The sequence below is a fragment of the Crocuta crocuta genome, unplaced genomic scaffold (genome assembly GCF_008692635.1).
Source record: "Crocuta crocuta isolate KB4526 unplaced genomic scaffold, BGI_CrCroc_1.0 scaffold310, whole genome shotgun sequence".
Taxonomy (NCBI): Eukaryota; Metazoa; Chordata; class Mammalia; order Carnivora; family Hyaenidae; genus Crocuta; species Crocuta crocuta.
Window position 1 is genome coordinate 759,140 of NW_027532609.1, and position 12,897 is coordinate 772,036.

Below are 12,897 nucleotides of genomic sequence, written 5' to 3' on the forward strand. Positions count from 1 at the left end.
TCATGTTACTGATAAACCACAGAAAGCTTCTGGGATGCTGTTACTATCCAAACTCAAATGTAATATTCATCATCGCAGAGTAACAAGAAAAGTCAATGAAAATACAAATCCTGCTCACTTGGACCAAATTTAATACAATGGCCAGAATGAGGAAAATGCCTTTGCATATACAAAAATGTTTCAGAAACTCTTATTTGAAATAATTAAACATTTCTGTAACAAATAGTTCTTTGGAGCAACTTATTTTAACTTCAATTTTAAATAAAATTTTATTGTGAAACATAACAAACAGAAAAATGAGAAAACACAGAAGTACAATATGAAGAATAATAGTATCTCGAACACTGTATAATTGCCATCTGGTGAAGAAAAGCAGACTAGAAAAGAAGACTTCAAGAAGCCACTTACATGAATCTTCCTGACTACACCTCTGTCTCAACTCTGAATAATCATTATCCTGATTTTTATAAGAAATATTTTCTGTATCTTCTTTATAGTTTTACCATCTATTAATACATTCCAAAACAATACAGGTACTTTTGTCTATTCTTAGACTTTATATAACTGGAGCTGTAATAGTGTATGTATGTATGTATATATGTATGTGTATGTGTATATATACACATACGTGTGTAAATATATATTTATATTTATTTGACTTGTTTTGCCCACTAAAGATTGTTAGATACATCCATGTTGTAACCTATAGCTGTAGTTCATTTTTATTGTTGATTAATATTTCATTATACAAACATACCATAATTTATACAGGCAGCCATTGATGGATTCTTGGGCTTTTCCCATATTTGGGAATTATAAAAATGCCATTGAACATTTGTATACATGTCTCTTGGTACATATATGCATAGCTTTCTGTAGGGTATAGACATAGAAGTAAAATATGATGTGTATACCTGCAACTTTAGTCAATAATAGCCAACTGCTTTCTAAAGGGGTAGTACTAACTTATATTATCACAGTGTATGCACATTCCATTGCTCTAGATCATTGGCAACATTTGGTATTTTCAATCTTTAGCTTTTGTCATTCTGAAAGGTGAATCACAGTATTACACTGAGTTTTCCATTTGGAACTTTCTGATTATTAAAGATGTTGATTATCTTTGTATTTACTTATTGGCTATTAAGAGTTCTTTTGGAATACTTGTCATACCACTTCTTCATGAGCTATACATATAAAGATCTTCCATTATATTGTCTTTTTACAGTTTTTCTGGTGTCTTTTGATGAATAAAATTTCTTTTTAAAATTATTTTTTAAATTTAAATTCAAGTCATTTAACATACACTGTCGTGTTGGTTTCAGGAGTAGACCCAGTGATTCATCATTTCCATATAACACCCAGTGCTCATCCAAACAAGTGCCTTCCTTAATGCCCAAAACCCATTTACCTCATGACCCCACCCACCTCCCCTCTAGTAACCTTCATTTTGTTCTCTGTATGGTCTCTTATGGTTTGCCTCCTTCTTTATCTGATATATCATCTGCAAAAGTCTTCTCTCATTCCATTGGTTACGTTTTGGGTTTGTTGATTGTTCCATTGCTGCGCAGAAGCCTTTTACCTTGATGAGGTCCCAACAGTTCATGTTTGCTTTTGTTCCCTTGCCTATAGAGACATGTCTAGTAAAAAATTGCTACAGCCAAGTTCGAAGAGGTTGATGCCTGTTTTCTCCTCTGGGGATTTTGATGGTTTACTATCTGATATTTAGGTCCTTCATCCATTCTGAATTTATTTTTGTGTATGGTGTAAGAGAAAATGGTCCAGCTTAGCACCATTTGCTGAAAAGACTGTATTTCGAGTCCATTTCTGGGTTCTCTCTTCTATTCCATTGATCTGTGTATCTGGTTTTCTGTCAGTACCATACAGTCTTGATGATTACAGCTTTGTAATACAGCTTGAAGTCCAGAATTGTGAGGCCTCCACTTTGGTTTTCTTTTTCAACATTACTTTGGCTATTTGGGGTCTTTTCAGGTTCCATACAAATTTTGGAATTTGTTTGTTCCAGCTCTGTGAAGAATGGTGGTATTAGTTTGATAGGGATTGCACTGAATGTGTAGACTCCTTTGATAACAATGTTTGTTCTTCCAATCCATAAGCATGGAATGTTTCTCCATTTCTTTGTGTCGTCTTCAATTTATTTCATAAGCTTTCTATACTTTTTCAGTGTGCAGATATTTTACCTCTTTGTTTAGGTTTGTTTCTAGGTGTCCTATGGTTTTTGGTGCAATTGTAAATGGGGTTGATTCCTTGATTTCCCTTTCTGCTGCTTCATTATTTGTGTATTGAAATGCAACTGATTTGTAGACATTGATTTTTATATCCCGCAACTTTGCTGTATTCATGTATCAGCTCTAGCAGTTTTCTGGTAGCGTTTTTGGGTTTTCCATGTAGAGTATTATGTCAACTGCATAGAGTGAAAGTTTAACTTCTTCCATGCCAATTTGGATGCCTTTTATTTCTTTTTGTTGTGTGATTGCTAAGGGTAGGACTTCCAACACTATGTTCAACCACAGTGGTGACAGTGGACATCCCTGTTGTGTTCCTGACCCTAGGGGGAAGCTCTCAGTTTTTCCCTACTGAGGATGATATTAGCTGTGGGCCTTTCATATATGGCCTTTATGACTTTGAGGTATACTCCTTCTATCCCTACTTTGTTGAGGGTTTTATCAAGAAAGAATGCTGTATTTTGTCAAATGCTTCTTCTGCCACTCTTGAGAGGATCATAACTTACTGTATAAAACTGCAGTTGTTAAGATAGTTGTTAAGATAAGTTGGACTGAAGGTGGTGAAGAAGTATGATGTTAAAATGAATGAATATCCTGGTTTTTTTTTTTAAATAAAATTGACCTCGCCTCATATCATAATCAAAAAGTTACTTTCAGATGGACTTAAATGTAAAAAGCAAAACAGACTTTTAGGAGAATAACATAGAATATCTCCTTGACTTTGGGGTTAACATTCTGAATTATAAAATGGACCATACATTCCTCTAATGCTTTGCAGTGCCTCTTTTTTCTTTACATACATAAACAAGTGCCTCACATCACGCATAAACATGCTATTTATGAATTTAACCATCTTTGTTCCAACAATATACTATCTTAAATACTGCAGCTTTACAGTAAGTTTTGATATCCGGCAAGCAAATCCTCCCATATTATTCTTTGTCACCAGTGTCTTGGCGGTTCTTTAAAATCCTACGTTGTATTTCATAATCTGCATTTCAATTTCCAGAAAATTAAGCTTCAGTTTCATAATAGGAAAAAAATTTAATTGCAAATGCACAGAATTTACAAATCAATTTGTGATGAAAGGATATATTGCTATAGTAAGGTTTCCAATCCATGAACATGATCAATTTACTCCTAGATACTTAATATTTTGATAATAATATAAACAAAGTTGATATTTATATACTGTTCCTGTATTCTAGTTGACTTATTAAATTTATTCGTTTATGATATTAGCTATACTTTCTTTTAAGATACAAGCTGTGTGATTAAGAAAATTGCTTTCTATTCCTCATCTACTATCATGAATTGATTTGATGCTGAACTTAACAAATGCTTCTTCTGGATCTTTTGAGATGATCACATACTTTTTTTTTTTTCTTATCTTTTCTTCTATTAATGACAAACTCTGAATGATTTTCCAAAGGTTAAGCAGACTTGAATATGTTGAATAAATCCAATTTTGCTGTGATATACCATTCTTTTCATGCAAGATTTTGTCAAAATTTTGTTTAGGAATTTTGAATCTAAGTTCATGAATGAGATTGGCTTGTAGTCTGATTTTCCCCAGGTTCACAATGAAGTCTCTAGGTGTGAGTTTCTTTTTATTTGTACTGGTTGGGATGAATTTGGCTTCTTGAATCTCTGGGTTGATTTTTAAGTTTTAGAAAGTTCTAAATGATAATCACTTCAGGCACTGTTTCTGTCCTATTCTGTCCTTTCCTTGTGGATTATTATACATAAATTAAACACTATATTCAATATGCCCCTTATAATCTTTTCTGTATTTTTCATGTATTCTTTCTGTGTTTTAGTCCAGATTATTATGACTTAGAATATACTAATTTTGTCTTCAGTGGATTTAATCTGCTGTTATGGGATACCTAATTTTCTTAATTTTGATTACTAACATGGTCAGTAATCAGGGCACCTAGGTGGCTTAGGTGGTTTAGCATCCAATTCTTGATCTTGGCTCAAGTTATGATCTCACAATTTGTGAGACATAACTCCGTGTTGGGCCCTGTATTGGCAGCACAGAGCCTGCTTGGGATTCTTTCTCTCCTTTTCTCTCTCTGCCCCTTTCCTACTCATGTGCGTGCTCTCTCTCTCAAAACAAATAAATGACATTAAAATGTTCAGTTCTTAAATTTCTATTTTCTTTCAAATGTGGTATATATACTCTTGAACATAGTAAGTATAGCCCTGTTGGTCTGTTTCCACTGATTTTTACCCATGCTGTTTTGCCCCTTTATGTGCTTAATTACATTTCTCTGTCAGACACTGCCTCTGAATTTATTTAATGAAATAATTTGAGACTTAGGTAGATACTATCTTCCTCCAGAGTACATTTACTTCTGTGAGGTACCTGGAGGTCTAAGCAACTCAATGTCACTTTACTTTTTTTCAGCCACCCAGATAATTTGAAGTTGAGCTGTGGTCTGTGCGATTATTGGCATACTTCCAATCTACCCTCTCACCTAGTGCAGCCCTTTAAGATTTTAACCCAAACCTGGAGGTTTTACCACAGTCCCTACCACTGATAGTCCTAGGCTCCAACATTTTAGCCCACAAGTTCTGCAACAATGCTTCTCATCCACTTTGTTTGGATCACCAATTGTACCCAGCCCCAAAATGCCTTGTTCCTAGATACTGGCCCAGTAATTCTTCACTACTTTGTTAGCAATTCCATTCCAGTTTATATTTTGTCTGGCTTTATTAATTGGCATCAGTAGGAAAACTGTTCTGGAGGCACCTGGGTGGCTCAGTTGGTTAAGCGTCTGACTTCGACTCAGGTCATGATCTCACCGTTTGTGGGTTCAAGCCCCGCATTGGGCTCTGTGCTGACAGCTAGCTCAGAGCCTGGAGCCTCTCTTCGGATTCTGTATCTCCCTCTCTCTCTGACCCTCCCCTGCTTGTACTGTCTCTCTCTCTCTCTCTCTCAAAAATAAATAAAAACATTATAAAAAATTGTTCTGAATGAACTCTGTCCATAAGATATTGAAGATATTTTCAAGCCTGTCTTTTATTTCCTTAAAAGATAAACAAACATAGTTTTATAATCTGTAACTGGTATTTACAAAGTCTTTCAATTCTAGTTTCAGCTTGCTATTACTCAAAAATGATTCATTTACTTTTGTGTCCCTTTTGTTGGACTGTGGCTACTTTTTCTTGTAAAGTCATTTGAGAGAAATTATCTGAGTACTAGGATAAAGGTGTCTTCTTCAAATGAGGATTTGCATTTATTTCCTTCTGCCAAGTTCCTAGGGACGTCACTAATCAATCTGAGACTACTATAAGCTCACTTCACCATTTGAAATAGTACAGGTATGTGAATTTGAGCTACAAGTCGATGCCAGGGCTGGAACATGGTTATAACTTCTGCATTATGCCAAGGTACTTCCTTTGCAGTCTCATAGGATGGAGTGGGAGGGTTCATGATTACATCATGGAATAGGTTATGGTGGTCTATCTTTGACAACAGAAAATCTAGTAGATGTCACCCCTTAGGCAGCCCTAAGGATTTTACTTTTGTCCTGTAACCCATGAGGCCTGCAAGTCATAACTCACATTTGCCAGGCTGGCAACTCCCTTTGGGGCATTCAGTTATAACTGAATACAACTTCCCAAATTCTTGGCTTTTCTCTGGCCTGGTAATTCTTCAGTTCCTTCTTAGCAATTTGATGCTTTTAAGAAAGTTACTTTTGATTTCACCCCTTATTTTTAAATGTTTTTGTTAGTAGAATGGGTACAAGTACCCTAGACCACCAAATTGCTTACAGAATTGGGTAGAGTTTGTTAAAAATTGTCACATATGCAACACAGCTTACAAACTTTTTACTTCTACACAGAATCAGAGAACCCAAAAAGTCTGAAGGGACCTGAGACAAAGAGTAAGTACTACAATACTAATGTTTCCTCAGTTTCCTGATCTGTCTCATTAGAGGAGTGTTTTTGTACATAACAAGTTTAACCTGTTAGCTTTAAAGTAGTTCTCAGAACTTCAGAAAAAGTATCTAAGAAAACCTGTATTAAAGCAATAACAGAAAGCATCAATGTGTTGAGATGTCAATTAGAAGGGTGAAGAGCTCAAGATTCGTGTCTCACCATCCCTCAGTGAGTGCCTGCCCAAGTTCTACCAGTCCCACCCTTGTCACTTCCAGGCCGTCTTCAAATCCTTCACTGGGTAGTTGGCCTTGGCTCTAATGATTTTGTTACTCCAGGCAGTTTTCCAAACAAAAAGGAATGGTTATTTACAATTCCTAGACTGAAATCATAAATATCAGCTGAATTACACTGAAATGTCAGTAAAACTCTATGAAGAGAATTTCACATAAAGTGAGTCTGTCTTGGCTAGGTAAAAAGGATTTCAGTTATAAAAATAGCAAAGGATCTTACTGTAGGTAAGTTTAGACTCTCAGGTGGTCCTGCAGTGTATACTCTGAGGACAGCTTTACAGCAAGGTTTCTGACACAGACCATTTAGACTAGGAGCCAGACTACATTTTTCTCCCCCGAAATTATAAGGAATCAGTGGTATTCCAGTAAATTGCTCCTTTGTGAACAGAATAACTTTACTTAGATTTTCATACTGAATACCTTTCTTATACAGATCATTTTACTTTTTCCTCAAAAATTCTGTAATTACTTCAATCTAAAACAATATTCATGAGATAAGGTACACATGGTGGTATCTTCAAGTAAACTTTAGTTCAAAGTATAATTACCCTTTATAAAAATAAATTAATATGTGCTAATTTTAAAACAGAGATTTTTCCAAAGCCTCCAAGCACTCCATCTAGCACATGTCTGACGATTAGCAGTCTTGAACTCTGACACTCTGAAAGGGATGTGTTATACTGAAGAACTGACTCTGTGATTCTCTGCTGCTCTAGTTCCTACGGAGGACTGTACTGTCTGATGCCAAAAGCAGCTGAACACTATCTTGTAAAGTTAGTCATTCACGTGCCGAAGAACCCAGTAATTCCACCCTGGCGGCATATGCCCTAGACAAGAGCAATGACTCTCAAAGTATGATCTTTGGACCAGCAGCATCAATGTTACCTACGAAATACACTTTCTTGGGACCCGCTGAATCAGCAACCCAAGGTGGGGTGTGTTTTAAAAAGCCCTAGGTGATTCTGATGTAGACTAAAGTCTAAGGCTTCTCACTTTGGAGAAATTCTTGTTCATTTGCTCTGCGCAGCACTGTTTCCAATCTCTCGCTTTCTTTCTCTCAAACTACGTCCACCCCCATACACATTCAACCCTGAATGAATTCAATCCTGAAAAACAATGTCCGTGTGGGAAAAGAGATTTAAACACTATTATGATTAACATAGTGAAGTACTCACTATTCAACAGAGAAAATCAATGAAAAACAGCTACATTTATAAATCTAAATAAAACTCAGAATCATAATTTTGATTGAAAAAAACTCATAGAAGTCTACAGTGTATTTTATAAAAGTCAAATATGAGCAGATCTGAATGTTACTTAAAAAAACATTCATGTGAGAAAGAAATAAAACTCTTAAAAAACAAAGAACTATTCTTTTATTAAAAAAAAGAAAGAAAAGATATTGCCTTAATACTGTACAGTATTTCCTTCAGGGGAAGCAGAGACGGAAATGGGGTATGGAAGGATAGCACTGGGAACAGTCTAGTTTTTAAGCTGCATGATAAGCTCACAGGTATTCATTATATTTAGGTTATTTTTGTCACTACATTCTTTTGTGTATCTCAAATGTTATAAATTTTAGACCCAGAAAACAAAAAACAAAAAAAATGTAGATAACAAAGACAGCCATTACATCAAATAAAAAATTAGAAACCACCAAAGTGATAAAAATTGTATAAACTATGATATGTTCATTTAGTTACAAAGAATTTTTAAAGACATGGGAAAATATTTATGATAAACCTAGTCAGATAAAATAATGTAAGAAATGTCCAGTAAAAAGATGAGAAGAAAATACAATAAAATGTCAACAGTGGGCATTCTGGGGAGTTTCTTTTTTGTACATTTAAAGTTTTCTATATTGAGTAAAGATCATTTAAAGATGTTAAGAATGTTTTAATTGTCACAAAAACATTTATGACTCTAAGGCATTCAAGAAAACTGCCAAATCTTATGTTGGAAACAATAAGGAAACTGATGCTTTGTGGAAATCTGGTTGCAATTTATGAGCTTTATATGTCAAAGTTTTACATTGTCTGCCATACAACTGTATATCTTTATTAGTGTGATTCCTTTTAAATTTATTTTATTTTGTTTGTGTATGGAAAAACATGACTTGTTTTTGCTATTAAGGATTTCAATTAAAATGACTAAAAACAGTATCAGATTAATTAAGAACAAAAGGAAACAACAGTTCACTGGTGGTTGACCAGCTTTTGGAAATGCAGAAGAAATGCATAAGTGAGAGTCAGCCTTATAGTCCTATGTCTTGTCACAGTGAGAAAGAACCACAAAGATTAAGGCCAAAGGCCAGAGATTAGTTACATACCTTTTTTTCCAATATTCTAGCGATCTCGCCTAGGGTCCGGTCTAAAGCAGAAACCTTACTGGGGCCACTGTCTTGTACTTGTAGTTGTTTTAGAAGATCTTTGGCTAATCGCTGAAGTCTTCAAACCAAAATGAAAGGGAAGAATGACATTAATGAATTGGACTATAATATTTCATTTTCCTAAACCTTTTCAAACAAAAGTTACTTTCATTATTGTATTAGAAACTGCTTCACAGAGCACCTTTGGGGCTGAACAAACAAAACCACTCCTAGCCCTCATGGCACAAAACAGAACTAGAGGATAGTACTGTCCATCTAGATTAGCTAGAATACTGCTACCATCAATTTCTGTGTGATATTTAAACTAGAATGGAACTACAGGTGGGGAGAAGGTAAGACAATGAAGGCAGAGAAAATGAGTATAAGAAGCTCAGCAGGTTTTCATACTTGATTTAAATCTTCAAGGTAGGCTTGGATATTATTTTGAAGCACTGTAAACTCTCAAAATGTCAAACTCCCCACATTCCAATTTACAAGTTAATTTAGGGATTGCGTGCTACTGCTGATGTAATTTACTTAGACAACAAAGCAACATTTGCTTTTCACCAAGAAATACCACATATTACCTAGACTGTAGGATTCTCACAAGTGAACTTCGTGTAGCATATCTTTGTAGCCCTTATTTCTTCTGTTTCATGTACCTCACTCTGCGCAATTTTCTTCTCCTTTCCACTAACAGTAAGTAGCCCACCAACAGATATTCGCCAGAAATTCTTCCAGATCTCTCCATTTCTCCTCTATACATCATCTCCCTGTTGTCTCACTTCCATTTTTATCTGTGATAAATTCTGTAGGCCACGATTATAGTCACTTTCTGGCAAACATGCTACATTCCCTCTCTATTGTTCTGTTTGTTACTCCAACTAGCCAAATCCCAGCAGTGGTGATAATGATAATTACTAATATTTAACTCTTACTGAGGGTTAGCACCATTCTCAGTATCTTGATGTATTAATTTATTTAGCTGGATAATTAACATCTAGCAAGCTTTTCTATCTCTGATCTTCATATGACTATAGGTTCAGGATCTTACTAAATCTGTCGTCTGCTCACTCTACACAAAGGCTTGCTTCATACATTACCCATTCTCTTCAAAACTCCATCCTTTCCTTTGTACCTCTTGCTTTCAAAAGAAGATCTTACATTTCTGAGTGAAAACAGAACTATTGGAACAAGAAAATCTTCACTTTCAGCCACAAAATCTACAAGCCTATCTATATTTTACCCATACTCTTCTTTGCTTCTCCTATTACAATCAAGGAAGTCTGATTCTGCCCATGTAGGGCTAATCCTGTCACACAGACTATGTACATGAAGTCTTTCTGGATCAAAATTATTCTCTTCTTCCTTCTGTGTCTTTGCAAATGCTCTTCATTCTTTCTGAAATGCTTCCCTCATCTCCACATTATCTGGAAAATTTCTACATATCCTCGGGTTTTCAGCTCAAACATTACTTTCTCTGATTTGACTATTCCTTCAAATCACTCATCACAAGTCTTTCCCACGCAGAACTTTACAAGAGAACTTTATGCAATGATGGGAATGTCCCATATCTGTACTGTCCAATATGGTGGCTGCTAGCTAAATGTGGCTATTGTGCACCTGAAGTATATAGTTAGTGAGACTGAGGAACTGAATTTTAAGTTGCATTTAATCTTAATAATTAAATAGCCACAAAAAGCTAGAAGCTATTATACTGAACGGTGCAGAAACACAGTATTAACTTCATGAAAGAGGGCTCCTATCTAACTGTTCATTGCCTTATCCATAGCACCGAATATGCTATCTCTACATAAGTGCACTCAACAGATATTTAATGATGAATGGGCTAAGAAGAAATTTCTTCTTTAATCTTAATAATATCCATAACTTACAAAATACACTAATGTACATGATCTTAAATAACTCTATGAAAACAATGTCAATTAGTCTTATTTCCATTTGAAAAAATGAAGAAACTAAGGCTCAGGCAAATTCTGTGACTTTTCCAAGGTTTCACGACTGGTAAAAGGTATTATTGGGACTAGGCCTGTGATCTCCAAATCTCATGCTTTTGTCCCCAAATCGTATTAGTCAATTCAAATAAGTAAATTTTCTTCCCAAATAAATAACACCACAGAATACAATTTCACCCAAGTAATATTTGTGTAAAAATTTTAAATTTCTCAAAGAATACAACAACAAATGCATCTCAAAAAGGCACTTTGGGGGCACCTGGCTGGCTCAGTTGGTGGAGTGTCTGACTTCAGCTCAGGTCATGATCTCACAGTCTGTGGGTTCGAGCCCCATGTCGGGCTTTGTGCGGACAGCTCAGACCCTGGAGCCTGCTTCAGATTCTGTGTCTCCCTCTCTCTTTCTGCTCCCCCAACCCCCTGCTCACTCTCTGTCTCTCAAACTAAAATAAAGACATAAATTTTTTTTTTTAAAAGGCTCTTAGGTTTAAACCTAAGCTATCCGTATAAAGTTTACTTTGATAAGTCAAAGAATGAATATAAACTCTAATATCAGAAATACCTATGCTTGAATTCTGGCTCCAGTACATACCGCATATATAAACCCTGGGACGATTACTTAATTACTTGGAATCTCAATTTCTTCATCTTAGAAGTGGAGATTTTATATGTATGTATGTATGTATGTATGTATGTATGTATGTATGTGTGTGTGTGTGTGTATTTTTCCCTTTTCTCTCCTTTCAGAGCTTTTGAAGATCAGAGACAATGTAATGTTCTTAACATCATTCAGGAGTAAGGGAGACATTCAATCAGTCAGTGATCAACTATTATTAGTATTCATTGACAGAAGGTCTCAATTTAACACAATGAAAAGGGAATATAAAAAAACACAAACAGAATAAGAACAACATACTTCTTTTCCCTTTAATCGAATATGGGCTGGAGTCCCATCCGATTAAAGTTACTGACCTTATCACATTGAAGAATATTGGCAATGAACTTTATTGTGTGATAGATAAGTAGCCACTTCAGCTTTTGGCTGAATAAAGCCTGCACACCATGTAACTAAATATCCAGCCATAGCCATGGATGCATATGAATCTAGCAGTATTCTTACCAAGAATGCTCACATTCCACTGAAAATCAGGGGTACTTAGGGAGGCACAAGGACTATTTTAATTCACAGAATACAAGAGGCTTGTATTTCACCCTGAGGTGAATCAAATCTGGGATTCATATGAACCTACCCTTCAAGAATGCCAAATCAAGGGGATGCTTTGGTAACATGAGATAAACCTCTGTTTTATTCCCTGCCTCCACAGAAGTACCACAAATAATACAGGCCCTCTCAAGAAAAAAGCATCAGATTTTGATTCATACTATGAATAATTATACACTGTCAGGACTCAGGACCTGAAAGTTTTATTTTCCCTACAGGGGAAGAAGAGAAGTTGTTGAGAGGATGCAGTTTCTAACACAGAAATGGTTTTTTGAGTTACTTCTGGCAGAAATTTTTCTAGCATGAAAAGAAAAAGTAGAGGCGCTGTACCCCCTGGCTAGAACATGAGAATTATCTGTCTGATAAATGGCTTTGTGAAGAATTGTGTAAGGTCAAGTGCTTTCTTCTCAAAATTTAAACAAATTCTCACAAGAACTCTAAGTTCAAATATGTCACTGGTAAATGTGAAATGTAAATGTATTTCTGTAAGAAGTCCTAACTTTTGTCACAGTAAAGTTTTGGGGAGGGTTCATTAGACCAATGAGATGATTTGTAAAAATGTAAGAAAGGAGAGATTGGGTCCACTTTAGGAAGAAATATTGCTCTTTAGTGTGATGGACAGGAAGATATAAACAGATTATCATTTTTTCCTTTTACTTCCTCTATTTGAAAGGTGCATGGTCTAAATTTAGGGCTATTGGTTCCCCTTCTATTTTTAAATCATATGTTGAAGCTTATATTTCTAAATATAAGATCTTAAGAAATTCCTATATCAGATGAAAAAAGTCAGTGTGCATATGTTACCTTCTACATTGGACATCTTTCATTTTTACCTACCAGCATCCCTTCTTGTAGAAAAAAGGACCTAGCTTCCCGTTTTGGGGAACTACCTTGCCTTCATATTACA

General features: G+C 35.4%; 1 protein-coding gene across 2 annotated transcripts in view; it reads right to left on the reverse strand.

Annotated features, from left to right (window-relative positions):
• Window positions 1-12,897, reverse strand: part of SCAPER (S-phase cyclin A associated protein in the ER) — a 488,585-nt gene that overhangs the window by 205,229 nt on the left and 270,459 nt on the right. For both annotated transcript variants that reach the window (XM_077780475.1, XM_077780477.1), the window contains exon 23: window positions 8,757-8,874. In XM_077780475.1, the coding sequence (XP_077636601.1) occupies window positions 8,757-8,874 (118 nt within the window). The remainder of the gene's footprint in view (window positions 1-8,756; window positions 8,875-12,897) is intronic.